The sequence below is a fragment of the Emys orbicularis genome, chromosome 10 (assembly GCF_028017835.1).
Source record: "Emys orbicularis isolate rEmyOrb1 chromosome 10, rEmyOrb1.hap1, whole genome shotgun sequence".
Taxonomy (NCBI): domain Eukaryota; kingdom Metazoa; phylum Chordata; order Testudines; family Emydidae; genus Emys; species Emys orbicularis.
The window spans coordinates 56,200,909-56,228,739 of NC_088692.1; the positions used below are offsets into that span (position 1 = coordinate 56,200,909).

The following is a 27,831-nucleotide window of genomic DNA, read 5'->3' on the forward strand; positions in this document are numbered from 1 at the left end:
TACTGCTAAATGATGAACTAGCACTCGGCTGAGCCTTCAAGGGTTAACACGTTGTTAATGTAACCTCTCACACGAGGGAGGGGAGACAGCATAGCAGACAGACACACACCTTGTGTGTGGGAGAGAGAGAGAGAGAGAGAGATGCACACTGCCCCTTTAAGTAAGCTGACCCACTCTTAAGTGCATTGTCTTTTTAAGTGGATCAGGAAGTTGAGACAGCAGCTGCTGCCCCAAGCTCTCTCTGTCTCCCTGCTCTATATGGAGAAGGGGTAAGCGGGGTGCAGGAGCAGGGGGGAGGGGGACACCCTGATATTAGCCCCCCTTCCTCCCCTGCACAGCAAGCAGGAGTCTCTGGGAGCAGCTCCAAGGCAGAGGGCAGGAGCAGCACATGGCAGTGGGGGGAAGGACAGCTGAACTGCCAGGAATTGATACTCTGCTGGGTGGCTGCAGCACAGGGAACTTAGGGGAGCGGGGAGCTGATAGCGGGGCTGCCAGTCCACCCTGGTTCCAAGCCCCCACAAGCTAGCTGCAACGGGCTGCTCTTCCTGCAAGCAGTGGACAAAGCAGGCGGCTGCCAAAGGACGTTAGAAGGGAGCATTGCACAACTTTAAATGAGCAGCATTTGATCCGTAATGGTATGTGGTATGTACAGGAGAGAATGTTCACCAAGGAAAAGAGACAATGGATGTAGGGAATCTGAGATTCCTTGTCAGAGAAACATGTGATAATATAAATTTGGGTGTCTGCTCTGATGGCTCAGAGAAAAGATCCATCAGTCTTCTGCTTTTCTCCTTCACCTAAGGTTTTGAATGATACTTGGGTCTCCTTCCCTTCCCGGTCTGAGGATTCTACCTTCGTTAGCTCCAAGAAGACACAATACGAAGAACACATCTACAGATGTGAGGACGAGCGTTTTGAGGTAGAATTCTTCCAAAATCATTTCTTGGAAAGCCTGGGATTCTATGAACTGGTTAGCTATATGGTATAATACTGCTTAAATACTGATGCCCGGACTTTTTTTCTTGGTTATAGGATCATAGAGTCATAAAAATGTAGGGCTGGAAATGACCTCAAGAAGTCATCAAGTCTAGCCCCCTGCACTGAGTTGGACCAAGTAAACCTAGACCATCCCTGACAAAAGTTTGTCCAACCTGTTCTTAAAAACCTCCAATGATGGGGAGTTCACAGTCTTCCTTGGAAGCCTATTCCAGTGCTTAACTACCCTTATAGTTAGAAAGTTTTCCTAATATCTAACCTAAATCTCCCTTGCTGCAGATTAAGCCCATTACTACTTGTCCTGCCTTTGGTGGACATGGTTATGCTTCTACCTAAGGACTGTTCAACCTCTGTGAATACAAGAATCAAAATCCAAGTAACTGCTTCTGATCACCAACTCCTTCCCCTCCAACCCATTGACTTTATCGTGGTCGGTAGCTTTGGCACAGCTTTCTTTCTCTTCTCTTTAGGTCATTCCAAATGAAACTGTTCAATGGCAGATGCATAATTGATGCTTCCTTTTATTAGTACATAGAGGCTGAAATATATTTCTGTGTTAAAAATCTGAAAAATGACATTCACAGAGTGTTAAATGATTGACACTCCAAATGGAACTCAGCACAGCAATTATTTGCCTATGCTAAGATTTATCGCTTCCTTTTGTAGTAATGCTGTCAATTGTGTACCTCCCACCCATGGAAAATCTTATTTCCTGAAGGAAGCATTTTAGTAGCCTGTAACTTCTTGTGAAAAGAGGCAATACTGTATAGGAAGCAGATGAAATATAGGTAGATTAGAACAACCAAATGTGGAAATATTAAACCATTTCTCAAGGGCCTCCTGTTTTACGTGCACAGCATTACAGAAGTATTAAGTTCTTGTTTTGGTTCACTTAAATGTTAGGGTAAGTCGACACTTAAAACACTGCAGCTGTGCTGATGCAGTGCTTAAGTGAAGAAACTCCTATGCCAATGGGAGAGCTTCTCCCATCAGCTTAGTTAATCCACCTCCCCAAGACGTGATAGCTGTGTCGATGGGAGAAGCTCTCCCGTTGACATGACGCTGTCTACGCGGGGGATTAGGTGGATGTAACTGCGTTGCTCAGTGTGGATTTTTCACACCCCTGAGCAACATAGTTACACCAATATAGGTCTGTAGTGTAGACCCGACCTTTATTTCCAGAAAGTAATATTGTACTATGGCTAACACATCTTCCCTTTCAGCTGGATGTTGTCTTGGAGACCAACCTGGCAACAATCAGAGTCTTAGAGGCAATCCAAAGAAACTCTCCCGCTTGTCTGCTGAGGAGCAAGCCAAATTCCGGCTGGACAACACTCTGGGTGGCACGTCGGAGGTGATCCACCGCAAGGCGCTGCAGAGGATATATGCTGACAAAGCGGCCGACATCATAGACGGGCTGAGGAAAAACCCATCTGTTGCAGTTCCTATTGTGCTGAAAAGGTACTTCCCAGGTTTCGGCATTATTACTTGTGTCTGGGTAAAACTCATCGTACGCTAGGCACTATTCAAACGTATAATACACACAGAGGCTCCAGTTGAGGAAAGCATACAGTCTGAGAAATGCGGATGCTTTTTATGTTCTAATAAGTTGTTGCGTTTCATAGTACAGGACATTGTTGACAAGGAAGAGGAGGAGGAGGAGAATGCGCGGCAGGCAAGCAGAGGATCCATTCTCCCCAACAGCCAAGAATTTTTTTTAACTCTGGAGCCCATCCCCTCACAGGACCAATTGTCGGCGGACTGTGATGCCAGGGAAGGCACTTCTGGTGAGTACACTTTTTCAAGCAGACTGTAGGGGTTACATGCTATTATTTTTAATGTTGAATCTGAATTAAAAAAATTGGGATACAAGTTATCGGCGGCCACTCTAGCAATGCAGAGGGTGCTCTCTTGAAAAAACGGTTTGTGTCCGGGGATGGCCCGGGAATCCTCCCTTGAGATCTCTAGGAAGCTTTCATGGAGGTACTCTGCAATCCTTTGCAGAAAGTTTCTGGAAAGGGCTGCCTTGTGTCCTCCCCCACAGAAAGACACTTTCCTACATCACTCCAGTATTAACTCTTCTGGCATCATTGCGGCACACAGCACTGCAGCATAAGGACCAGGTCTGTACCCAGACACTTGCTGCATCTGCTCCCTTTTCACTTTTGTTACCCTCAGGGAAGTGATATTGCTTATGGTCACATAGGGGAAGGTTTTAAATGCTAGTCCTTAAACTGCAAGCAATTCGATAAGTAATCCACCCATTTGGTGAATTCTGGATCACACAACCACACTTTCCCAAGAGTGCCCTCCTGTGTGCTTGGAAGGGATCACCACGTATTACAGACAGCATTTTAAAAGGGGAGGGAGGCGACACTTCCTGTTTGTCTCCCTTCCACCCCAACCCAGTGCCGCTTTTGTAACAATCAAACTATTTGTGGGTCTTTACGCTGGTGCCTGTCCAGGCACCATCCAGGTTGCTACAGGAAAGGGGGTTGTGCTGAGGTTACAACCATTGATCCCAAGGATGTCTTAACAAAAGTTAAGTATCAGAGGGGTAGCCGTGTTAGTCTGAATCTGTAAAAAGCAACAGAGGGTCCTGTGGCACCTTTAAGACTAACAGAAGTATTGGGAGCATAAGCTTTTGTGGGTAAGAACCTCACTTCTTCAGATGCAAATGTGTAAGCAAGCTGTCCTTGTTTCTCCCCCCCCCCCCCCCGCCCCCATGTTATCAGCCCTTTTGCCCCAGGTTAAACTTACTTTTCTTGCTGTCTCTCAGTGTTTGCGAGCATAATAAAAATCAATGGATTGAGGAGAAAAGGCTCTTTATTCATTAAGCATGCAGCGGTTAGCACGGTTGTAGTTTACAGGGGAGTACATGCAATGAAGGGGACAGCTAGGTAAGTAACACATTGAGTGTCACATTACTGTGGGTCATTGATGAAACTAGTTTTCAAAGCCTCACAGAGAGGCAGGGCGCCTCAATGTGCTCTTCTTATTGCCCTGGAGTCTGTCTGCTCAAAATTGGCTGCCAAGCGATCTGCCTCCACTCCCCATCCTGCCGGAAACTTTCCTCCCTTTGTTTCACAGATATTATGGAGCACACAGCAACAACAATGGGGATATTGCTTTCACTGAGGTCTAACCCAGTAATCAAGCTATGCCAGTGGGCTTTTAAACATCCAAAGGCACATTCCACCACCATTCTGCACTTGCTCATCCTATGGTTGAACTGCTCCTTACTGCTGTCCAGGCTGCCTGTGTACGGTTTCATGAGCCATGGGAGCAAGGGGTAGGCTGGGTCTCCCAGGATCATGATTGGCATTTTAACATCACCAATGGTTATTTTGCAGTCTGGAAAGAAAGTTCCTGCTTGCAACTTTCTGAACAGACCGGAGCTCCTAAAGATGCACGCGTCATGCACCTTTCCCTACCATCCCACGTTGATGTCGGTGAAATGGCCCCTGTGATGCACCGTTGCCTGCAACACCATTGAGAAGTACACCTTTCGATTTATGTACTCTTTGGCAAGGTGGTCTGGTGCCAAGATAGACGGAATGCATATCCCTATCGCCCCACTGCAGTTAGGGAACCCCACTGCGGCAAAATCATCCACTATGTCCTGCACATTTCCCAGAGTCGCTACCCTTCTTAGCGGAAGTCTATTGATTGCCCTGGCAACTTGGATCACAACAGACCCCATGGTAGATTTACCCACTCCAAAGTGATTCCCCACTGACTGGTAGCAGTCTGATGTTGCAAGCTTCCACAGAGCTATCGCCACTCGCTTCTCAACTGTCAGAGCAGCTCTCATTTTAGTATCACTGCACTTCAGGGCTAGTGAAAGCTCTTCACACAGTTCCATGAAAGTGGCCTTGCACATTCAAGTTCTGCAGCCACTGCTCGTCATCCCATAGCTGCAGAACTATGTGGTCCAACCAGTTAGTGCTTGTTTCCCGGGCCCAGAAGCAGCACTCCACTGTGTCAAGGTGATACACAACTGTCACCAGCATCTGCGAATTGCTCCACTCCATGGCTTCAAGCAGGGCTGCTTGAGTGGCATCATGTTCTGCGCGGCAGCTCCTGCTTTGGCTGAGCAAATACTGCAGGATAAGGCATGAGGTATTTGTAATACTCACAACAGCGTACAGCTGTGTGGGGTCCATGCTTGCTGTGCTATGGTGTCTGCACAGGTAACTCAGGCTTAGGAAAAAAGGCTTGGTTTGTTTGCCGTTGATTTCAGGGAGGGAGGGAGGTAAGTGCATCATGGGAGGCTAATGCCATGTTCCCATAACCACCCGCACAAATGTTTTGGTCCCATGAGGCATTGCAAGCCCAACCCAACATTCCACTCGGCTCCATGCACCGTGGGATAGCTACCCACAGTGCAGCACTCCGTGAGTCGACACAAGCCCTGCTAGTGAGGATGCGCTCTGCTGACACAATGTGCATAGTGGGGCATGCAGAATCGACTTGCTTAAATTGGAGGCTCAGTGTCGACTTAAATAAAATCGACCTAATTTTGTAGTGTAGACATACCCTGAGTGCATTTTCAGGAGTCAGAAAAAGTTATGGTCTTTTGTGTGTCATTTCTACTATACAAACAACGTAGTCCTGAAGGGATATTTCTAATATTTACACAGAGAAGTTATTGCCCTATGCTCTAAAACATATTTTAACAATTCAGAAAGCCTAACTATTAAATATTATAGCTTTTTAAAATAGGAAACATCTTAACTTTGGCTAAACCACCATAGGAAAATTGTGTTTTTTCATTATTGCATCTAGAAGTTCATTGTGGCACAATAAAATGTTATCTTTATTAATTCCATAGCAAAGTGGATGTGTAATTCACAACGGAAGTTAGCAGATACCCTTTTAGTTTTAAATCTTGTCTATCCATGTTTGATATGTGTCCATTTGTTCTATTAACTCAGCCCAAACCTAGTGCATAAAGCAGCAGCTAACATGTAAACTGTTTAATTTTTGGGTACTCTTAAGGAGATTTCATTCATCACTCACATGTGCAGTTCAGACAGCTGCCTGAAAGAAGCCAAGTTACACAGGAATACATATATATCTCAACTTAGCATTCAAGAAAGGTCAAGAAGGCACCAGTTGTGCTTTCACTAAACATGTAGAGAGATGGATGGGTAAAATCCAGATGCTTAGAGGTTATCTGGGGCGCTGGTTGGCTAGAAGGAAGTCCTTGTCTCTGCACATCAGACACAGTTTCAGATTTCTAAGGGAGCCACCAGCAGTGAAGAAAGCCCAGGTAGCCATAAGCATCATGATAATATAAGATGGCACTAGGCTGCCTTCATACTGAGGATTCAGGAAAGTCTGCAAAAGGAAAAGAAAAATCATAGTTCAGTTGAACAGCAACAATTAAATTAACATCCAAAGTTCTTTTCATCAGATGAGATCTTAGAAATCCAGGCTGCCTGCTCTGCCTGGATACTAACAAGCCAGGGGGATAATTTTTAAGACATCAAGAGTTTGCCAAGTGTCTTGGCCAAAATTCTGCATTTGGCAGTGCTCTAACTGCAGCTCTTCATTGCAAATGTTGCTGCATTTCAACAGTTAGCCACTGTGCATCTTGTGGCCCCAGACTATTTTGTACCGAAAATGCTTACAAAAGGCAACTTAAGAAGGATGGGGTAGGCAAATAATGCAAAGGACAAATATATCCCGACTGGAAAGTTATTGGATATTTAGAATCAGACGAACAATTGCTTGAGTGAAAACACTTGTTTGGCTTTCACCCTACAAATAATACATTAATTAGCATTTTTGTTTGATTATTAAAGCCATGATCAGCAGTCCTAATCAGAAATGTATTCCCTTCTTCCCCTCCCCTCATATCAATCTAGCAGACTTTAAGAATATATAACAGGTGAACTCACCACACCTGATACCAGCAAATGGCTCAGGATGACCAGTGCCAGTGCCCACCACTTCTTCTTTTCACAAGCATCAAAAAATACAATGCCCCAAAAAATGTGCAGCAGAACAATGGCCAAAGTCATGAATGCTGAAAGATAGTATATCATTAGTCCTCATTACTGGTAAGGCATTACATGTACAAACACACATAGTGTTTTCATTCATCCACACAACCTCTGGTTCAAACTTGTAGTATGAGTATCCATTAATACCTGTACAACAGTCTACACAAGAGAACACAAAACTCCATGTATTTTGCACACACATTAGCAACAGCTGTAAATGTAATATAGCTAGGCAGCCAAAAACACATACATTTTTACCTAAATGATTGGTTCTGATGTGCTTATCCCAGGACTTATACAGCATCATAGCAAAACTATTCACACAACTGATTGGATCTACTGCTCCTCCTTCACTATGCATAAGAAATAGGGACTGTTTTCCTTGTCTTCCAGCAGAGGATTTCAAATCCATATTTTGGAAGAGGTAGGAAAGTGGGTAAAAGTCACATTTACAACCTGAAAAACATTTATATCCTGAAGCAAAGACAAAGAAAAAAATAAATGGGTTTTAAACTTCAAAACTAATTGAAAGAAAGAAATTCCTGCTTACTAGTATTGTAGAGCACAAAGAAGAAAGGAACTAAGGGCTAGGTCCACAAAAGAACTTAGGCACCTAACTGACAATGTAGGCACCTCAATCCAACATTTATGTGCCACAGAGATCCCCCAAATGTCTGCTCAGCTGCTGCCTAGCTCTGTAGGTGCCTAAAGCTGGTAGGCACCTAAATTTCCACCATGAAAGAACCTTGGGTGCCTAAGTTTCTGTCAGTGAGCACAGCTGCCTCAGTCTAGGCACTTGGGCAGCTATTGTGCACCTCAGCCCCAGCGGATTCTCAAAATAGGCTTTCCCCCGTTTATCTTGCATGAGGGGACTGATATGGTAGGCATGCTCAGAGCACACCAAATCCCACACAAAAGGGGGGGGGGGGGCAGAAGAGGAGGTGCCCCTGTCTTATAACTTTTATCTCAGTGGTTAGAGCGCTCACCCAGGATGTGGGCAACCTAAGTTCAATTCCCCCACCTCTGCCTGATGTGGAGAAGTGGTTTGAACTGGGGTGTTCCACCTCTTAGGAGAGTGTCCTAATCATTGGGGTATGGGGTATTCTGGGGCACAGCTCTCACTCTCTCCTGTTGAAGCTGCTCCACTACATAAAAATAAAAATTGGTCTCCGTTTCCAGGTGAGTGCCCTAACCGGTGGGCTCTACACTCACTCCCACACTCTCTGGTCCAATTACTATTTTTAAAAATCAAATGTACTTCTTACAATTATTGCTGTTTATTTCTGCATTTCACATAGCTTGAGCCATAATTATACAGGGGCAAATGCTGCAAGGTTTGTATGGCCAAACTGCAGAGGAATAATTTAAATGCAAATAACTATTTTGCTTTATAGTATTTAGGGTTTGGGTTTTTTTTTTTTTTAAATAACCACATAGTATAAATTTCTCTATATTTTTAGAAAATGTAAACTTCAGGCATAATCCACGTGGCAACACCCCTTTAAAAGGAAGCCATTTAAAAATATTCTCAAGTTTAAGACTTTATAAAAGTGCTATGTAACTGGTACCATTAAAGGAAAATCAAACAAGATATCGGGTACCAGTGTTAGTTCCCAACTCAGTCAAGTAAACAGACAAGGACAATTTTTGGATACCCTGTGATTTAACTAAAACACAAGTAAAAGCAAATACAATAATACACAAACTACACAAAAATTTCCCATGTTTTCCCCCCAGGCCCCACAAAAAATATATCAGTAATGTGATGGACAGTCATATGCCACTTTAAGATGAAATTGTTCAAATGCCAGGAATAACGCAGGCAGGTGCAGGATGTCTGGTACCTACTGCAAGACCACACACCACACTGAAATTTCACTTTGTTAATGTGAATGTTTGTTAAATACAGAGAACACTATTTTTTCCTGATAAACAATAAGGTAGCGAAGAGGTGGCTTGAAAACATAAGGGAATCAAACATGCCAACTAGGCAGTTACATAATTGGATGAAGTGACAGTTCTGGTTTCCAAAGGATTAGAAACATCACATACGTTCCTTTAGGAGCACACCATGCTTACAGTTTCCTTTCAGGGAAGGTAACTCAAATGGGAATGAGCTAGTGAAAAAAAATAGAGTTAGCTGTGTTTTGAACTTCAACCAGAGAGGAATAAAGCCTCCCTTTACAGCCCAAACGAGGAGAACTGGGAAAGATCTTACTCCAGAGGAGTCCATTGACTTGGTCCACATTACTGCATGCACAAAAAGCAAACTGATATAGGTATCAAGAGGATTTATTGTTAAATCTTTTGAGAGAACCCACAATAGTTATAGAGATTTGTGGGTCATGTATATTTGTTAATTTTTGAAGTCCTCTAGTATATTTTTTTTTTACAGACTTTGCTCATATTTGTGTATAAAAAGGTGAAAATAAATCTTTGTTTTTAAATGTTACCTCTTGAATGTACTACTTAAAATGGAAAGGTACAAAAGAGTCCAGGTTGCCTAGTTTGGGTCGATTTTAGGACAAGCTACCATGAATACGAGAGTTATAGGAAAGAGGAAACAAAAAAGGGCGTTTGATCCATTTTAAAATTACTAAAATCTGGTGATCACTGACACTGGATGGTAAACATGTTTTAAACACACACACATCCAGCATGTTACCATGAAATATTTAGACACTATTTATGTAGTACATAGCATACATTATGCTCTGCTTATGCAGTCAGGAGATATTGGGTGCTAAAATACACTGGAAAATTGTTAAATTTGGGAATAAAGTACTTAATTTGCTTTTTAACTGATGTGACATTTGATTTTCAGAGTTAGAGACCCATGTTGGATGTACCTAGCTTCCCAATAGCATGCTACAAGTGCCATAATTTAATAACCAAATTATGAGCAGCAGAATGAGCAGTTATACAAGAGGCAGCAGCATTATTATTTGAAGTACAGAAGCATCTAGAGGTTTCAATTGGGATTAGGGTCCCATTATTATTTTATTATTTAAGTTTATACTGTAGTATCACCTAGAACTGCCAACCAGGTGCTAGGAGCATTACAAACATACAATAAATGACAGTCCCAGCCCCAAAGAGTGCACAGACAAATAGTAAGAGAGAATTTCTGCCTCCAAAAGTTTACAATCAAAATGAAGAAAAAGATGGGAGAGGAAAAGACAGTTACCTTTTCCGTAACTGGTGTTCTTCGAGATGTTTTGCTCATGTCTATTCCACAATAGGTGTGAGTGCTCGCCATGTGCACTGGTGCCAGAAGTTTTTCCCCTAGCAGTACCCATAGGAGAGCGCCCCAAGCCATCTATGGTGCGGTATAAGGGGCGTGCACGCTCCCTCCACCCTCAGTTCCTTCTTGCCAGACAACTCCAACAGAGGGGAAGGAGGACGGGATGTGGAATGGACCTGAGCAACACATCTCGAAGACCACCAGTTATGGAAAAGGTAACTGTCTTTTCTTCGAGTTGCTCATGTGTATTCCACAATAGGTGATTCCCAAGCTATACCTGTTGGAGGTGGGTAGGAGTTCACAAACTCTTGGGACGGAGCACAGCCCTGCCGAACCCAGTGTCTTCCCTGGTCTGGGAGACGATCGCATAATGCGAGGTGAATGTGTGAACTGAAGACCATGTGACAGCCCTGCAAATGTCCTGAATGGGGCCATGGACTAAAAAGGCAGCCGACGAGGCTTGCGCCTAGGGTGACCAGACATCCCGATTTTATCGGGACTGTCCTGATATTTGCTTGTTTGGCCCGCGTCCCGACCGAACTTCGGTCGGGACGCGGGCCAAACAAGCAATTTTGCCCTCCGCTCCGGCGGAGCCCGGAGGGGCTCTCGCCCCCCCCCCCCGCCCCCTCCTTCCCCCATTGGATCCCTCCCCAAATCCCCGCCCTGTCCCTGCCTCTTCCCCAAGCACGCGGCATTCCTCCTCCCTCCCAGGTTTGCACATGGGCCATGGCCGGGGCCGGCAGCGCAGCGCGGAGGCTGCTCCAGCCCTGCAGCCCCCGGGGCAGCGCCGTGGGTCTGGGGGCAGCGCAGAGCGGGCAGGGCCCAGGTGGGCGGAGACACGCGTGGGGCAGACACGCTCCTGCCGGGAGGGGCCGGGCCCAGCTGCCTGGTTCACCCCCTGCCCGGGTGGGTCCCCAAGCTCCCCGCGGCCGGAGAAGGGCTGCCCGGAGCTGCGGGGGTGAGTGTCCCAGGCGGGGCGGAGCGGAGCAGCCTCTGCTGCGGGGCCGGTGCGACTGAGCCCGGGAGCGGCTGGGCCGGGAGCTGCAGGAGGGGCCCAGAGCGCGGCTCGGCTGCACAGCTCGGAGCCCAGGCTGGGCCCGGGAGCGAGGGGATGGGGGAGCTGGGGGTGTATCGGGGGTCGGAGCCGAGAGTTGGGTGGAGATGGGGCTGTGCCACTGCCGTCTGGTGGTGGGGGGGCGCTCTGGCTTTTTTTCCTTTTGCTCCGCTCCCCCCCCCCCCCCGCGTCCCAATATTTCATCTGTCATCTGGTCACCCTACTTGCACTCTAGTCGAGTGTGCCCTCACAATTGACGGCGGAGGGATTCCCGCCAGGTCGTAACAGGTTCGGATGCATGAGATGTTCCATTTGGAGAGCCGCTGAGTGTAGATCGGCCGACCCCTCACGCGTTCAGCCAAAGTGATGAACAGCTGCGAAGACTTCCTGAACCGCTTAGTCTGTTCCAGGTAAAAGGCCAGAGCCCGTATCACATCCAGCATCTGGAGGCGGCGCTCCTCACTGGACGCGTGGGGCTTGGGGCAGAGGACTGGCAGGAAAATGTCCTGACTCATGTGGTAGGTGGAGACCACCTTCGGGAGGAACGAAGGATGTGGGCAGAGCTGGACCTTATCTTTATGGAACACCATGTACGGGGGCTCAGAGGTCAAAGTTCCGAGACCCGTCTAGCAGACATGATCGCCACCAGGAAGGCTACCTTCCACGACAGGTGCGACCAGGAGCATGTAGCTAACAGCTCGAAGTGGGCACCTGTCAACCAGGCCAGCACCAAGTTCAGGTCCCACTGTGGGACTAGGGGCCTAACGTATGGGAAGAGATGATCCAATCCCTTAAGGAATCGGCCAGTCATAGCATGAGAGAATATCGTGTGCCCCTGCACCGATGGGTGGAAGGCCAATATGGCCGCCAAGTGCACCTTGACGAACGAGGGTGCCAGGCCTTGGGTTCTAAGGTGAAGGAGTTAGTCTAAACTGAGCTGGAGAGGGGCAGCCACGGGGGAAACGCCCCGCTCAGCCGCCCATCGGGAAAACCGAGACTACTTTGCCAAGTAGGCTCGACACGTGGAGGGTCGCCTGCTTTCCAAGAGGATGTGCTGAACCCCTTCCGAGCACGTCCTTTCCTTCTGGCCTAACCATTGAGCAGCCACGCCGTGAGGTGGAGTGCCGCTAGGCTGGGGTGGAGGCGGTGGCCCTGGTCCTGGGAGAGCAGGTCAGGGTGAGATGGCAACGGCCACGGCGGAGCGACTGCCAGGCTCGTGAGGGTCCCGTATCAATGTTGCCTGGGCCACACCGGGGCAATCAGGAGGCCCCCTGATTGGGAAGGCATAGAGAAACTGGCTGATGCCAGTGAGTGATCTGCATGCGGACTGTTTACGCTGTCTGGGGGAAACCCATCTCAACGATCGCTGCAAGATTTGCAGGTCTTTCAAGCCTTGGACCAAGAGAGAAAGGGACATTCGGCTCTGGGCTTTCCTGATGGAGTCGGTGTTGACCCCGACTCCCGTGCGCCGCTCCGAGTCGGCACCAGGTGCCGCGGTGTCGGTATGCGGCGACCCCTCAGTGCCATCTACCAGTCGGCACCGCTCCCCGTCCGCGGGGCATGCCAAGAAGGCTAAGAGGCCTTCGCCACGGTGGCACCGAAGCAAGACCGGGGGAGAGGCTAGACCCATGTTGGGCAGTCCTTGGTCCCCATTGGCCTCCAGGCCTCCAACTCAGGTGTAGCCCGGCCCAGTCGGAGCAGGCTTCCCTGGATGTCCGGATGCCCTCCACGCCAGAGGCCCTGCAAGCGGCCCGGGACATTATGTCCCTGCCGGTACCAGGGGCACCGACAACAGTGGGTCCCCGGTCCAGAGGCAAGCCACCGCTGGGATCTCCTCAGTCGCCCCCTGCTCGGTACCGTATTGTGGAATACACATGAGCAATCACTCGAAGAAGAAACAGAGGTACAGAGAGGGGAAGTGGCTTGCCCAAGGTCACATCGAAGGTCACTGGTAGAGCTGGGAATGGTATCCACATCTCTTGATTCCCAGTCCAACGCCCTATCCATTAGACCACACCCACTCCCAAGCACGACTGATGATTTGTAACATCCACCTACAGAAGTCTTGTTTCTGGGCTCTCAAGGACTACCTGAGTTCTGCCCCGGACCTATGTGGCCTTGGACAAGTACCGGTAATTTATTCTCTATATCTTAATTTCAAAAGAATTTGACACAGAAGTTGAATGCTCACCTTTTTCAGCTGTCACTCTGTGTTGCCTTTACTTCACAGAGTTGTTTCTATGGTGTCTTAGGACAAGAGGAAAGCATGTATCTGAGTCACTGCTCTCCCCACTCCATTAGATTGGGTTTTTTTTTAATGTAGTCAATTAATACACAACTATCCAAGTTTAGAAAGCAGGAGGCAGACAACTGAAATAACTGAGCTATCGGTCTACTCCAACTGAGCACGTTCACAAGATCTCAAGGGGGGGAAAAAATCAAACAAATCCATATTAAAAAACCTTGCCTTTTAATCAAAAAGATCTCATATTTCAAAAGTATAAGCTAAGGTCAAAAGCATCTGGTACGATTAAAACAAGTGCTCTCAAAGAAATCAAATATAACATTTCAATAATGCACTGTTCTTCTTTGAATAAAATATTTATATTTTGCAATCTGAGAAAAGTGGGACTTCCAAAAAGGAAACGGAGAGTTTAATTCTTAGCTTTTCTCTTAAAACAAAATTAGCAATATATTTAAATTACATGAAATCACAACCATTTGAAGTCACAATGATGTGAGATAGCGCCATCTAGGGACTAAATATTGCAAAATTCAATTGGGATGCTTGGTTAAGAACATTTCAGTTTCTTCATAACACATCTTAACAGTTTGATTTAAAGTTTTAACCACAACAGGAAATTTAGGAACACCTGTTATGCAACAAGAAAGCTGGAAAATTTCTTGTTGTGTATTTATAGTTTACAGTTCCTTAAAGTGCTGTGGGGTTGCAATATACACCATATAAATGTATACTAATCACAATACAAAGTGTCTAATGTAGGGGTGGGCAAACTATGGCCTGCGGGCCGGATCCGGCCCCTCAGGGCTTTGGATCCGGCCAGCGGGATTGCCCCCCGTGGCGCTGCGGGCGCTGCTCTCAGAAGCGGCCGGCACCACTTCCCTGCGGCCCCCGGGCGGGGGGGCAGAGGGCTCCATGCGTTGCCCTTGCCTCCAGGCACCACCCCCGCAGCTCCCATTGGCCGGGAACGGGGAACCGCAGCCAATGGGAGCTTCAGGGGTGGTACCTGGAGGTGCGGCAAGGGCAGCGCACGCGGAGCCCTTCACCCCCTCTTACCCCCAGAGGCCGCAGCGCTTCCTGGAGCAGCGCAGGGCCGGAGATAGGGCAGGCATGCAGGGAGCCTGCCCTGGCCCTGGTGCGCGCCGCTGACACTCCAGAGCTGCTTTAGATAAGTGGCACCGGGCCGGAGACTGAACCCCTCCTGCACCCCGCCCCCCAACTCCCTGCCTTAAGCCCCCTGCCTGCACCCCGCACCCCTCCAGCACCCCAACCCCCTGCCGAGCTCCCTCCCACAGTCCGCACCCCACCTGCACCCCTGCCGAGTCCCTTCCTGCACTCCACACCCCTCCTGCACCCCAACCCCCTTCCCTGAGCCCCCTCATATACCCTGCACCCCTCCTCTGCCCCAATCCCTTGCCCTGAGCGCCTTCCTGCACCCCACACCCCCTCCCGCACCCCAACCCCCTGCCCCGGCCCTCCATACAATTTCCCAACCCAGATGTGGCCCTCGGCCCAAAAAGTTTGCCCACCCCGGTCCAATGGTTGTTTTGAAGAAAAAGCCAAGGGCAGTGACACTTTATTCTCTCTCTCTCTCTACACACAAACACACACTTACATTTTGTAAAGTGGCAACAATAGTTAATTAAAGAGGTATCAGGAGATTAATTGTAATACTGTAGCCAATGAAGTGAGCTACACAACTGTCCGTTTTTGTAAAAAATGTGCATAATTTTGGACACACCTTACCTCAACACGAATATAAATGTTTAAAAATGATGGAGCTTTCTATACAATCAATAACACACATATGGTGTCCTTAAATATGTCAGGATCTAGACTGACTTTATACATTTATGGATTCACATTTCTACTGTTCTTCCCAAGATCTTCTACAGGCTTCTGCCACTGATACAGGGTATTCAAAATCAATAAAATTGGGTCATATGTTGTGTACTTTTTCTGTGGTCTTTCAGCAATGGACCTACAACCAGCAGAGACTAGTGCTGCCTCCCCCCCCCCCCACTCTCCTCTCTCTCTGTGTTCTATTGGTTTAAGAAAAAGCACTGAACAACAGACACCTACCACATAAAGTGACTGAACCACTTATTTCTCAACAAGATATCATGCCATGTGTAAGGGAATTTCAAGTAAGCATTTTACCCTTTGTAAGTCTCTATGCAAAGAGAGGGAGAGGGAATAAGGGAATGTGTTGAAATGAAGACTTTATGTTTTTAACTTTTTCATTAAAATTTTTCTGCCTGGTTCTTTGCTTTCTGCGTGTTTAATAAACAAAAAGAACAATTTATTGCTCTGTGATGTTCAACAAGCAAAACCAAGTCCCTGGCAACTCAAATTAATGTTAATAATTAGGAAGTAAGGCAATTAACAAATAGGAGCAACTTAAAATTTGTTAAATCTGATCAAACCTATTGTACCTCTCACCCCGTCATGTCCTACACTGCCAAAATTATTCACAAATGAGTGGACATTCCTTAAAAAAAACTCATGGGCGAACCTTATGACAGTCCAACAGTTCTGCTCTGCTTCTCCACTATTCATGCCTCTATGGACAACTGACGCTTCCGTAACAGGGCCAGGAGTGATTCCCTTCCTGGCAACCCTTATAGAATCTGCTTTATGGTGGAGAGATCAAAAGCCATTAAGGAAAACAATAGATGAGTGAGCTGGTATTTCTGCAAAGCAGAACAATATTTGACCCTAACAGAGGCAAGGACCTAGCCAAACCCAGTCAGTGCTGCAGTCAAACAACCCAATTTTTCCTACCAATTTTTAATGTACCCAGTTGAACTTGCACAAAGAATCTATTTCTCTCTACCAGCCACTACACCAGCAGAGAGAGTTTATTTTTCTCTAGCAGAGTCTAGCAGCGAGCATATGTTTAAACAGTTTGGCCTGAAGTATGGTCCTTTAATTTTTATTTTATTTCAATTCAATTCCAGATGAAATGTCTGCCTTACAGAATGGCGAGTTTTTATGAATGTACACTGCTTGCATCCACTAAAAGAAAGAATCCCCTAATCAGTCTCTTTTGAAAACACCACCAGAGACCACGGATAACGTAAAGCATATACACTTTTCAAAACATAACGTTTTGGAAATCTATCTTGCTCTTGTTCTATTCTTCTGCAATAATTCAAAGTTGATGTTTTCATATTACTAGGGGTATTATTTATGCACGATCTGGGTGATCTGATTTACATATCAACCTTGAGATAAACACCCAACGTGTCCAGCAAGCCTCATTCAGAAAAATGTGTTTTCCTTAGGTTTGCATTACCTAAAGAGGTACTCTAGTTTTGCAATGATCAAGATCAGAATGATAAACAGATCTGACTTCAAAGAAATAGTAAAATAAGAAAGAACAGTGCCAAAGTCCTAATTTGTGTTATAGTCCTTTTAGACTTTCATATATGGGAGGAATACCCTTAAAGGAAAAGGAATACATAAATAAATCCAAGTGATTTACATTCTTTATAATTTGATGTCATTGCAACCTCTATTTTATTACACTGAAACAAAGTTTTTTCCATGTCAAGAAAGTAGCATATTTTTAAAAAGCCATAAAGTACACCAAAATTTAAATATTTACAAGAGATTTTAAGTTGCAGAAAAATAACACACCGAATGCTGGGATGTTTACCAATGTGAGATTGACTTCCAATCAGTTGGTGGTTGGGACCCTGAATGTCTAGAGGCAAAACTAGTAAAATATTTCTTAAAAAGCTGAATTCTTAATTAATCTTATGCTTCATGAGCCAAAAATTAATATAACTGTTTAGTGAAAGTTATGTTTATTCAAATGTATACTAAGATACACACAAATATCTCACAGTACAGTTAGAGCCCTCATAATGGGTTAAATAAAGTTTTCCATGGGCCACTTATACCAGGAAATGTTAGGAGCTTTTCAGAAAAAATGACTGAATAAATTCAGTCTTCACTTGCCCCTCAACCCCCACAACAATCACCAGGCCACACTCCCATGCACAGATTTACCTACCAGAAGACAGGAAGTACTGAGGAGAATCTCCATAAATACCCACTGTGCCTGGTCCCAAGGAGTCAGTCAGGATATTCACAAGAGAAAATACTCCACTCATGATCCCAAAACCCAGGCCAGACACTATACAAAGAACAAACACAAACACACAAGAGACTAATTACAAGTCTTTAGACAAATCCTCACATTACCTGCAGGTGGCAAGATTTTATAAGTGAAGTCATATTCATAGACAAAAGAATTCTAAAGAATCTCTCCATTTCATTCCTACATTATATTTTTATTGGAAACCAACTAATTCTTTGGTTGTGATGGAGGAGAAGAATAATACTTAGAACTTACAGAGGACTTTACATCTTCAAAGTGCTTTACGAACATCAATCAACACACACAATTCTGCTGTGAAGTGAACAAATATAATTATCCCCATTGCCTCAAGATGGAAGTGGGAGAGAGAGGTTAAGTGATTTTTCAAAGACCATAGAGCGAATCCATGTCAGAGCTAGAATCAGAACTCAGATATTATTGTCTCCTCTCAACTGATGGCAGTTTTATTAGAAGAGACAAGGACAAAATGGGCTTGGAGACTGAAGCACCATCCCACCCCAAAAGATAAGAGGTATGTTGGAAGATCAAGGTTGAGGTATGCTGGCTGGGTCATGTGGGCACTGACATTGCCTCTATTATATAACATCTCTTCCGTAGAGAGAGAACTTCATTTTTCAGAGCTGTTAACATGTTATCTTTCACAAGGGCTAAATCCACATGATTATTTATAAAAAGGATAATATATTTTTTCTGCAAACTATAGAGACTGAACTTTATTGAAAGAAATATACAGAATTAACATAATGCTTCATGACAAAGTAGAATCATAGTTTTACTGCATCTCATATTTCAGCACAACCCTGGTCATCTTCACACAAATTAACTGAGCTCAAAAATAAAAAAAAAGATCTTGAGAAACAGCGTGGTCTAGTAGATTAACCAGAGAACTGAAAACATGGAATTCCTGAATTCTAATCCTCATTCTCACAGTAATTGCCTCTAGGATCTTGGGCAAGTTTTTTTTTAAAAAGTCCCATTTATGAAGTAGGGATGAAAATAATTACCTAGCTCCTGAAGCGTTTGTAAGAATTAATTAGTCAATGGTTGTAAAATGGCTCTGAATTTGAGAAAATAATTCTTAACAACCTTACGTAAACTGAACATCTATAAAGTAAGTTTTTACATGCCTGTTGGAGTCTACAAGACTTTGTGAAACAAATAAAAATGGAGTAACAAATAGACACAGTCTGCATGCAAAAGTTAACATTTTCTGTGGCTATAACATTTTACAAATGATTTTTTTTCTAACATGACTTTTTAGGGTACATGTTAAATAGTTTTGACTGCATTTCAACTTACCATAGGACAATTGTCTGACAGAGATGGGTAGGGTTTCCTCCTGGCTTATAGTCATTAAGCCCTTATTAGCTTTTCTGAAATAAAGACAATATTTTTAAAAAGTAGTATTTTAATGTCCATACGTTCTATTTTTCAACTTTGCTACTTCAAACTAGTCAGATCTTATTTTTAAAATGTCTAAATGAAACAAGAAAGCCACTTAAATAATTATATGCAAAGGATGGGGGGAGACTTTTCAAAGCAAAGGTCATCAGAATTTTTCAACATGGGCAAAACAACTTATTTTCTCGTAGTCTCATTCTCAGAAATGGCTGAAATATTTTGGCTGAAATTTCCTCTAAAAAAATTCGCCCTGTGGTAGACATCCTACATGGAAAATTTTGGACCATATGGATGAAGATAGGAAAAGTTATACACAACTGAAAACAGGATATTATAATAAGTATTGTTGGGCAGCCTTCATAATAGATGGTGTTACCAGCCCCTCCTATAATATTTTAGTTCTGGATAAACTTAAGCCAAACATTTCAGTCTGTTCAGCGGAATTCCTAATGGTTTTTTTTAGCTCTAACCGTTACTATATCTTGGTCCTGATCCTGCAAAGACTTACTCATATGCTTAAGTTAAATAACTTAAATGGGATTGCTCACAGTGCATAAAGCTAAACATACGCTTAATTCTTTGCCGGATCAGTGCCCATGTCTGCACTCTTTTCGGGGACTCAAATGTTAAAACCTCAAATTAATGCCAAGTACCTTAAGAACCTTTATCCAAGCAAAATTCAGTTTACTAGTGTAATAAGAACGTGGAAAGATTTGTTACAGGGTTTACACCAATTATTTTGATGCCAAGAACAAAAATAAAGATTTTCGTCTGGTTTACCTACCCTCATTCACTGGTCTTTGAAATAAAATTGCCTAAGCAGATACCTTGATTATTTTGCAAATATTTTTAGCCAACACCTAAATATCGTGAAGCCACTTGTAAAGGAAGAAGTTGATATCTGATTCTTTTGCAGAAATGGTAGCAGTGGAGAGTAACATTTGTGTCACATGAAATGACGCCACTTATATCATCATGTAATGCATTTCTTATTGAGGTCAGTGAGACAAGCTGCTGTTCTTGCAGTCAGCCATGTTCACTCAACTGCTGTTTCTATAGCATTCACAGGATGTAAATTATCATGATCTAAAATGCCACCATATGACACTGTTACTCAGTTCCCCCAGTTTTCCAGCCTGTATTAATTTTGTATTCAGACTTAGATGGAATTTAAAGAAATAAAAACATTGTATTTTAAAACTTTTTCCTAGATGCTATATTTCTCAGATTACATTTTGCTTACGGATATAGGATCAAAGATTTAATCTGAGTTTTTAATAACTAAATTACTGATATAGCAATGAGGAATCAGAAATTCTGGAAAACTCACAAGCAGGGGACTACAATAATTAACGAAAATGTCAACATATAAGGCTGAAACACTGGCGTTTGTTCTAATTAACAATCAAGATTTTTTTTTTATGGAGATCCTTGACAGATGAGACCCAAGTTATTTATTTTTAAATTCTTTCTATACCCAAGGATAGTCTTATTATAGGAGAGAAAACAGTCATACATTAATGCGTCTATTAGGCCTGTTATTTTTATCTGAATGCATCATATAATACAACACTTTCAAATCTGATTTTCAAGTCACGTTTAGAAAATTCTCTTTGTAACATAAGGACTTCATACTTCTTATTATATCCCCAATTATGCAGAAACTGGTGAGGCCGTAAGAGGAGTGCTGGCATACTACAGGCTACCTATTCAGTATGAGCCTTGAAAGAGTAAGGGTAATCTCTTCACTCCCAGCGCTGTAAAAAAAACCACCCCACCAGGGGAGTTGCTACCAGGTGCACTGTCTACACTGCCACTTTACAGCGCTGAAACTTGCAGCGCTCAGGAGTGTGTTTTTTCACACCCGAGAGAGAAAGTCGCAGCACCATAAAGTGGCAGTGTAGGCAAGGCCTAAGAGACACAAGAAACATTTAACTTACTTTAACAGTTTGTAATAGGCAAATCGGAAGACTTCCTGGAGCAGGACAGAGAACACCACTCCAAAGATGAGCAAATTTTTCTTTACTGATGCATTGTTGCTCCCACCAATCTGCACTGCAATGAACCATACAAGGGAAGAAAGCAGCAACGAGACCAGCCAGAAGAAACCTCTAGAGTTAAAAAAAAAAAAAAAAAAAAAAAAAAAGGAAGGAAGGGGAAGCAGGGGAGAGAGAAGACAACCCATCATGCATACTATTCAATTACCTAAATAAATAAATAAAAGATTCCATAGCTTGTGTTTAAAAATCTCTAATAAGGGACTCCTCAATGTAGCAGAGGCATTGACAAGGAAGACCTGGCTTGAAGTGGGTGACAAAGCAGACACATACTCTTCCACAAACCCCATTTACCATGCTAATACTGTAAACTATTTGAAAAACTAATTTTAAAAACAGCTTAGACTAACAGTTTTACCCCCAAAGTAGACAGAGTATACTGTGATTAAAATGGTTTCAGAAAACCATTTGAGAGCCTTGACTACACAAGGAAACTGAACTGTTGCAGGAAGTGGACTGACCATTCTCAACCATGCTGCCTGAGACAACAGTGAAAAGGTTTTGACTGGGCTATGTTATTTTCAATATGAGTTATGGGGGCACTGCTGCTAAAAACTATTTTTGCTGACATCTATATTTCTTACCATAGCCAAAGCATTTGGGAATGGCTGCTAAATGTGGTTTTAATCCTGTCTTTTGGGAGCAAATTCTTGTTAGCACAGGATTGTCATCATGGCTATGTGGTCTAGAGAGCACCCAGGAGTTTGCCCAACTTAGAATCACAACTGTCTGGACACTCACCCCCCCACCCCTTCCCCAATCCTTATTCTCCAGTAATAGCCCCTACTCCTGTTGTCTGTTAATATAAACATGACTAGGGGCTATCACTGGAGAATGTGATCTTTTAATAAGGGTTGGTCCTCTAGTGGTGCCCACATCTGGAGTGGGGGCTGGGGTCCCCCACATGTGCCACTAAACCCAACACCCTGAGTTGGGGGGCTCATGCCCTAGTACTAGGCTGGTGTTCCCCACACACCTAACTTCTCCCTAACCGGGATGTGTGCGTCAGACCTTTGCAGGGGGCGGGTGGGTCCTGCTGTTTTACAGAGATGCTACCTCTCTCCGGCTTTAGGGGAACAGGAGGCTCATACACTCAGGTGGGATCTGAGGTCACAACCTCAAATACACCTGGGTCTGGGGGCTTCTCCCGCCGGGAGGTGGGAAGAGAAGTTCGTGCCATGGGGTGGGGGCAGAGGGCGGGTAGCCCCCGGGCTGAGGACAGTCTGGGGGTATCTCCCGTCGGGGGGGGGGGGGGAAGAGGGGCTGACACCCACAGTTAGGGGCCTGGGGGTTACTCCGCCGAGGAGGGAAAATGGGCTGACGCCCGGGGGGAGGAGGCTCCTCCCCACCTGCCCCTGCACAGACGCTGTATGACTGCCGAGCGGTCTCAGGAAGGTGTCGCGCCCCGGCCCCGCCCCCGCCCGGCTCACCCAGCGATGAGGAAGAGAAGGCGCAGCGGCTCGGCGGCGATGGTGCAGACGCACAGGGCCAGTGCCGGCCCGAAGGCGATGAAGCTGCACCCAATGAACACGGCCGCGGTCATGGCGCAGGAACCTGGCCCAGACCCGGACACGCCCCCATCCAAAGCCCACCGCTGCCACCGCCCTCTGCTGGGCTGGAGCCCGAACCAGGGCCTCGGCCTCCCCCTGGCTCTGCGGGGGCCTGGTCACTGGCGGGGGTCTGGCTCCTCAGAGCAGCGCATTCTCCCCAGGCCCGCAGCCCTATTGGTGGGACCAGGGCTAGTAGGGGGAGGTGGGAGACGTGCACGTGGGGCGAGCCTGAGGACTTGACACAAGCTCTGGCTGTGTTACAGGAGTCAGGCTGAAGGAGGAGGGCGGGACTAGCCCTTTCTGTTACAGTCCTCACCACTCGGGGCTTGAGGTGCTGTGGGTTTAGCACCCACCAGCTCCTGCAATAGTCCGTTGACAGTAGGAGCTATCCCAACTCCCTTCCCAGCAAGCTGCTGGCTATAAAGCCTACAGGGCCAACTCACTAAGTCCTAAAGACAGACAGTGTTTTTGCTTACTAGGTAAGATGATCACTAGGTGCTGGTGGATGACCCCCAGCAGGGACACAATTTCTCTCCTCTTACAGTCTTCCTCTAGCCTCCTCCTGAAATTATGCTTTCCAAATCATACTACTTCTTGGGTAAACATTTAAGCACAATGAACAAGAACACATCTTTGGCTTTACAGAAGAGATAAATAGTCTCACGGGGCGCTAGGGGACCTCACACTGCAGGACTTCACAGTACATACAATATATTGCATAGCCTGTAGCATGTTTCTTAGGGCTGGCATTACATATCCACTTATACATAGGCATTCTCTACCCCCCCCTACAGCTTCTATCAGTGGTTCTCAAACTTTTGTAGCCGTGACTCCTTTCAGATAGCAAGCCCCTGAGTGTGACCCCCTCCCCCCCAAAATTTAAAACACTTTTTAAATATATTTAACACCATTATAAATGCTGGAGGCAAAGCATTTTTAAGGGTGGAGGTTGACAGCTCGCCCCCTTCCCCGTGTAATAACCTCATAACCCCCTGAGGGGTCCTAAACCCCAATGGGAGAACCCCGGTTCTGTGTACTGTAACCCTAATTACAGTACATTAAATGATCTATGCTAGAAGTGACCACAGAGCACAAAAACATAAGGGGAATCATTACAATCTGTGTGTTACCACTAAAAAAGCACGTATAGGCACACTATCTCCCTGCAACTTCAAGAGCTGTCAAGGATCCTGAAGTACTCAGACTTTAAATGTGGGGAGGGATAGCTCAGTGGTTTGAGCATTGACCTGCTAAACCCAGGGTTGTCAGTTCAATCCTTGAGAGGGCCACGTAGGGAGCTGGGGCAAAATCAGTACTTGGGCCTGCTAGAGATGAAGGTAGGGGGCTGGATTCGATGACCTTTCAAAGTCCCTTCCAGTTCTAGGAGATAGGATGTCTCCATTTATTTATTTATGACATATACCCCCCCAAATGAGGGGAAGGGAGTGCTTTTTCACAAGCACCACCTTTCTAATTCCTCAATCTTCAGCCAAAAAAGTTTCAGTTGTACCCCATTCATGAAGTGAAGTTCTCCAGCCACAGGCCCCATAGGGCCAAGTTCGATTTGAATCTATTTTTCTTGTTAACTAAGTTTCCCTATTTTACCAAGTTGTTTTGGTGCCATTCCTCCCACTGAAAAGGCATACAGCAATAGAAGGGGTACCTAAAAGGCACAATATTCAACCTTTTTTAAAGTATGAAGGAGACTTAAGTAAGGGGCAAGATTGTCTTTAGTGACTCAGATTAGAGATCTACAGCATGAAGACTTAAAGTGCGTTAAGATGGTTTGGAGTAAAGTAGGTGGAAGAAGAGACTACTTGAAATTTCACACTTTGCTATGTGTTCACTTAAATTAGAACTATGGCTTCTTTGTTGTTGACTAAGACTTTAGAACAACAATCCCTGACAAATCACTAGTAGCTATATGATGAATGTTATAATCCTGGACAGCTGATTTATGTCCATTTATTCTTTTGCGTAGAGACATTCAAAAACCAGTCAGAGAACACTTCAACCTCCCTAGTCACTCGCTTACAGACCTCAAAGTCGCAATACTCCAACAAAAAAACTTCAAAAACAGACTCCAATGAGAAACTGCAGAATTGGAATTAATTTGCAAACTGGACACCATTAAATTAGGCTTGAATAAAGAGTGGGAGTGGATGGGTCATTACACAAAGTAAAACCTATTTCCCCATGCTAATTTCTCTCCCATCCCCCCGTTACTCACACCTTCTTGTCAACTTCTGGAAATGGGCCATCTTGATCATCACTACAAAAGTTTTTTTTCTCCTGCTGATAATAGCCCACCTTAACTGATTACTCTCGTTATAGTTAGTATGGCAACACCCATTTTTTCATGTCCTGTGTATATATATTTTCCTACTGTATTTTCCACTGCATGCATCCGATGAAGTGGGTTTTAGCCCATGAAAGCTTATGCTCAAATAAATGTGTTAGTCTCTAAGGTGCCACAAGTACTCCTGTTCTTTTTCTGACACAGACTAACACGGCTACCACTCTGAAATACAGAGAGAGAAAACTTTAAGTGACCAGACTAGTTGATTACATCCCACTTAAAGCCATATGCTAAGGAAACCTATGAAACTAGTTTCATAAAGAGCCAGCTAGAAAAGAACGGTACATTTTAATGCAACTGGGATTCACTAAGTTTTAACATAAGCATATTATGGTAATTCTACATTTATTATGCTTGGAGGAGTTCCTGTATGTGTACAGTCATCTCTGGCAATTTAACACTGATGTGTCCTTCACTGAGAATATGCCAAATTTTTTTTAGAAAGGAAATTAATATGTAGCGTATCATAGTAGAAGGTTGAAAAGTAAACTCTACATATAGTATAAAGCGGTAACTTTTAGTGGTTGCGATTCCATGTTCCTTCACTAACCTATACACCTGGCTAGGAGATAAAACAACTTTATTCAAACTGGTCTTGTAAAAGAGCTCCATTTATTTTTGTGGTGTCTTGATGATAGTTATTCATTATGGTATAAATAGTGTTTAGAAAGTGAATGTCAACACTGTATACAAGATCCCTACGAAGTATTTTAGAGTTTTTAAACCACAGCAGGAAAATAAATAAAGGGAGAGGGCTTTACAAAAAGTTTATCTGATTATAAAAACTGGAGAGTTTTCACATAAGAAGTTACCCTGTGCAGTAATGATGTTTCTTCGAGATGTGTCCCCCTATGGGTGCTCCACTGTTGGGGTGTCTGTGTCCCTGCGCTGCTGATTGGAGAACTTTGGTCAGTCTGTACTGACCATTAATGAACACACTGCTCCCGCCTGTCATGAGGCTAGCCAGCACCCACAGGCAATCCCTCCTCAGTTCCTTCTCTACTGCAGAGTCAACTACTAGAATTCCAAAGTAGAGGGGTCCTGGAGCACCCAAAGGGACACATCTCGAATAACCATTGTCACTGCACAAGCTGAGTAACTTCTTTTTCTTCAAATAGTGTCCTTTTGGGTGCATCCCTGTAGGTGACTCCTGAGCAGTGCCCACCACTGGAGGCTGGGGCTTCAGCGTCAAGTCTGTTATAGATGATAGCACCAACTCCAAATCTGGCATCTGCAGCCAAGTCCCTGAGGCAGATGACCAGATAGCTGCTCTGCAGATTTCTGATATAGGGATATCCTTGGAGAAGGCGACGGAAAGGAGACCAATCTCGTAGAGTGCATACATATTGAAGACAGGGGTGCTACATTATGCATCTGGTAACAGAGCTTGATACAGTTTGAGACCCATTTGGAGAGCCTTTGAGCTGAAATCGCTATACCTTTTGATCTATCTGCAATGGAGAGAAAGAGTCTTGTGATTTTCTGTAAAAAGCAACAGAGGGTCCTGTGGCACCTTTAAGACTAACAGAAGTATTGGGAGCATAAGCTTTCGAGGGTAAGAACCTCACTTCTTCAGGTGCAATCTGAAGAAGTGAGGTTCTTACCCCCGAAAGCTTATGCTCCCAATACTTCTGTTAGTCTTAAAGGTGCCACAGGACCCTCTGTTGCTTTTTGTGATTTTCTGAAAGCTCTTATTCTGTCCAAATAGAAGGTCAAGGCTCTCCTCACACTGAGTGTATGGAGGATTGCTTCTCTGTTATCCTGATGAGGTTTAGGATAAAAGGTTGGAAGTTGAATAAGTGGATTTATATGAAAAGCGGAAGGCACTTTGGGAGTGAACTTCAGACGTGGTCTAAAAAAGTGACGTTGTTGGAGAAGAACACAGTGAAGGCAGGGGATGTGCCATCAGAGCTGCTATCTCCCCTATGTTTCTTGCTGAGGTAATGGCGATCAGGAATGCTGTCTTTATTGAAAGGTGAGTTAATGAACAAGTGGCCATAGGTGCAAATGGTGGTCTAGTCAGTCCTTTTAACACCAGGTTGAGATCCCACTGAGGAGCGTGAAGTCTGGATTGGGGAAAGAGGTTCGCTATGTCTTTGAGAAACCTCTTCATGGTCAGATGACAAAAAAACTGAGTATCCTTCTACCTGCTGGTGGAAGGTTGCAATTGCTGCTATGTGAACCTTTACTGAACTGAGCAACTCGATTTCTTTAGAGTCAACAGATAGTTCAGGAGCATCGGTAGGGTGGCTGCATTCGGGTTGATGCCTTTGGGCTAACACCAGATTTGATCTCTTTTCCATTTTTGTAGGTAGGTACGATGAGTAGCTCCTTTCCTACTGTGCAACAACACCTCGTGGACCACCTCAGAGCACGATGTCTTTATGTGCTGGAACCATGAAAGAGCCAGATATCTGAGTAGCAGAATTTGCAGGTTGGAATGGAGAGTGCACCCCTCGTTCTGTGATAGCAGGTACTGAGTGGTTGGAAGAGTTATCGTTGGACAGAGTGTTAGCTGTGACAGGTAAGGGTACCAGATCTGCCTAGGCCAGGTGGGAGCAAATCAGTATGATGTTTGCTTTCTCTCTTTTCACTTTCAACAGGACTTTCAGAATTAGAGGGAAGGGGGGGAAGAAGTGTAAAGAAGACCCTTGTCCCACGGGAGGAGGAGAGTGTCTCCCATGGAGTGTTGTCCAATCCCTGGTCTGGAGCAGCAGTACTGAGGACATTTCTTGTTCTGATAAGTAGAGAAACAAGTCTACTGTCAGTGTCCCCACATTGCTGGAAT

General features: G+C 44.8%; 1 protein-coding gene across 3 annotated transcripts; it reads right to left on the minus strand.

The window, feature by feature from the left end:
- Nucleotides 1–5,791: 5,791 nt before the first annotated feature.
- On the minus strand, nt 5,792–22,701 carry APH1B (aph-1 homolog B, gamma-secretase subunit). 3 transcript variants are annotated; one of them, XM_065411820.1, is made up of 6 exons: nt 22,565–22,701; nt 21,018–21,188; nt 18,976–19,049; nt 17,569–17,691; nt 6,903–7,030; nt 5,792–6,339 (listed from the first exon to the last, which is right to left on the minus strand). In XM_065411820.1, the coding sequence occupies exons 1-6, from the start codon at nt 22,675–22,677 to the stop codon at nt 6,172–6,174; spliced, it is 777 nt and encodes a 258-aa protein (XP_065267892.1). In that variant the 5' UTR covers nt 22,678–22,701; the 3' UTR covers nt 5,792–6,171. The 3 variants fall into 3 exon arrangements, with proteins under 3 accessions (XP_065267892.1, XP_065267893.1, XP_065267894.1); XM_065411822.1 differs by having other exon boundaries at nt 6,223–6,339; nt 6,908–7,030; XM_065411821.1 differs by lacking the exon at nt 17,569–17,691.
- Nucleotides 22,702–27,831: the final 5,130 nt, after the last annotated feature.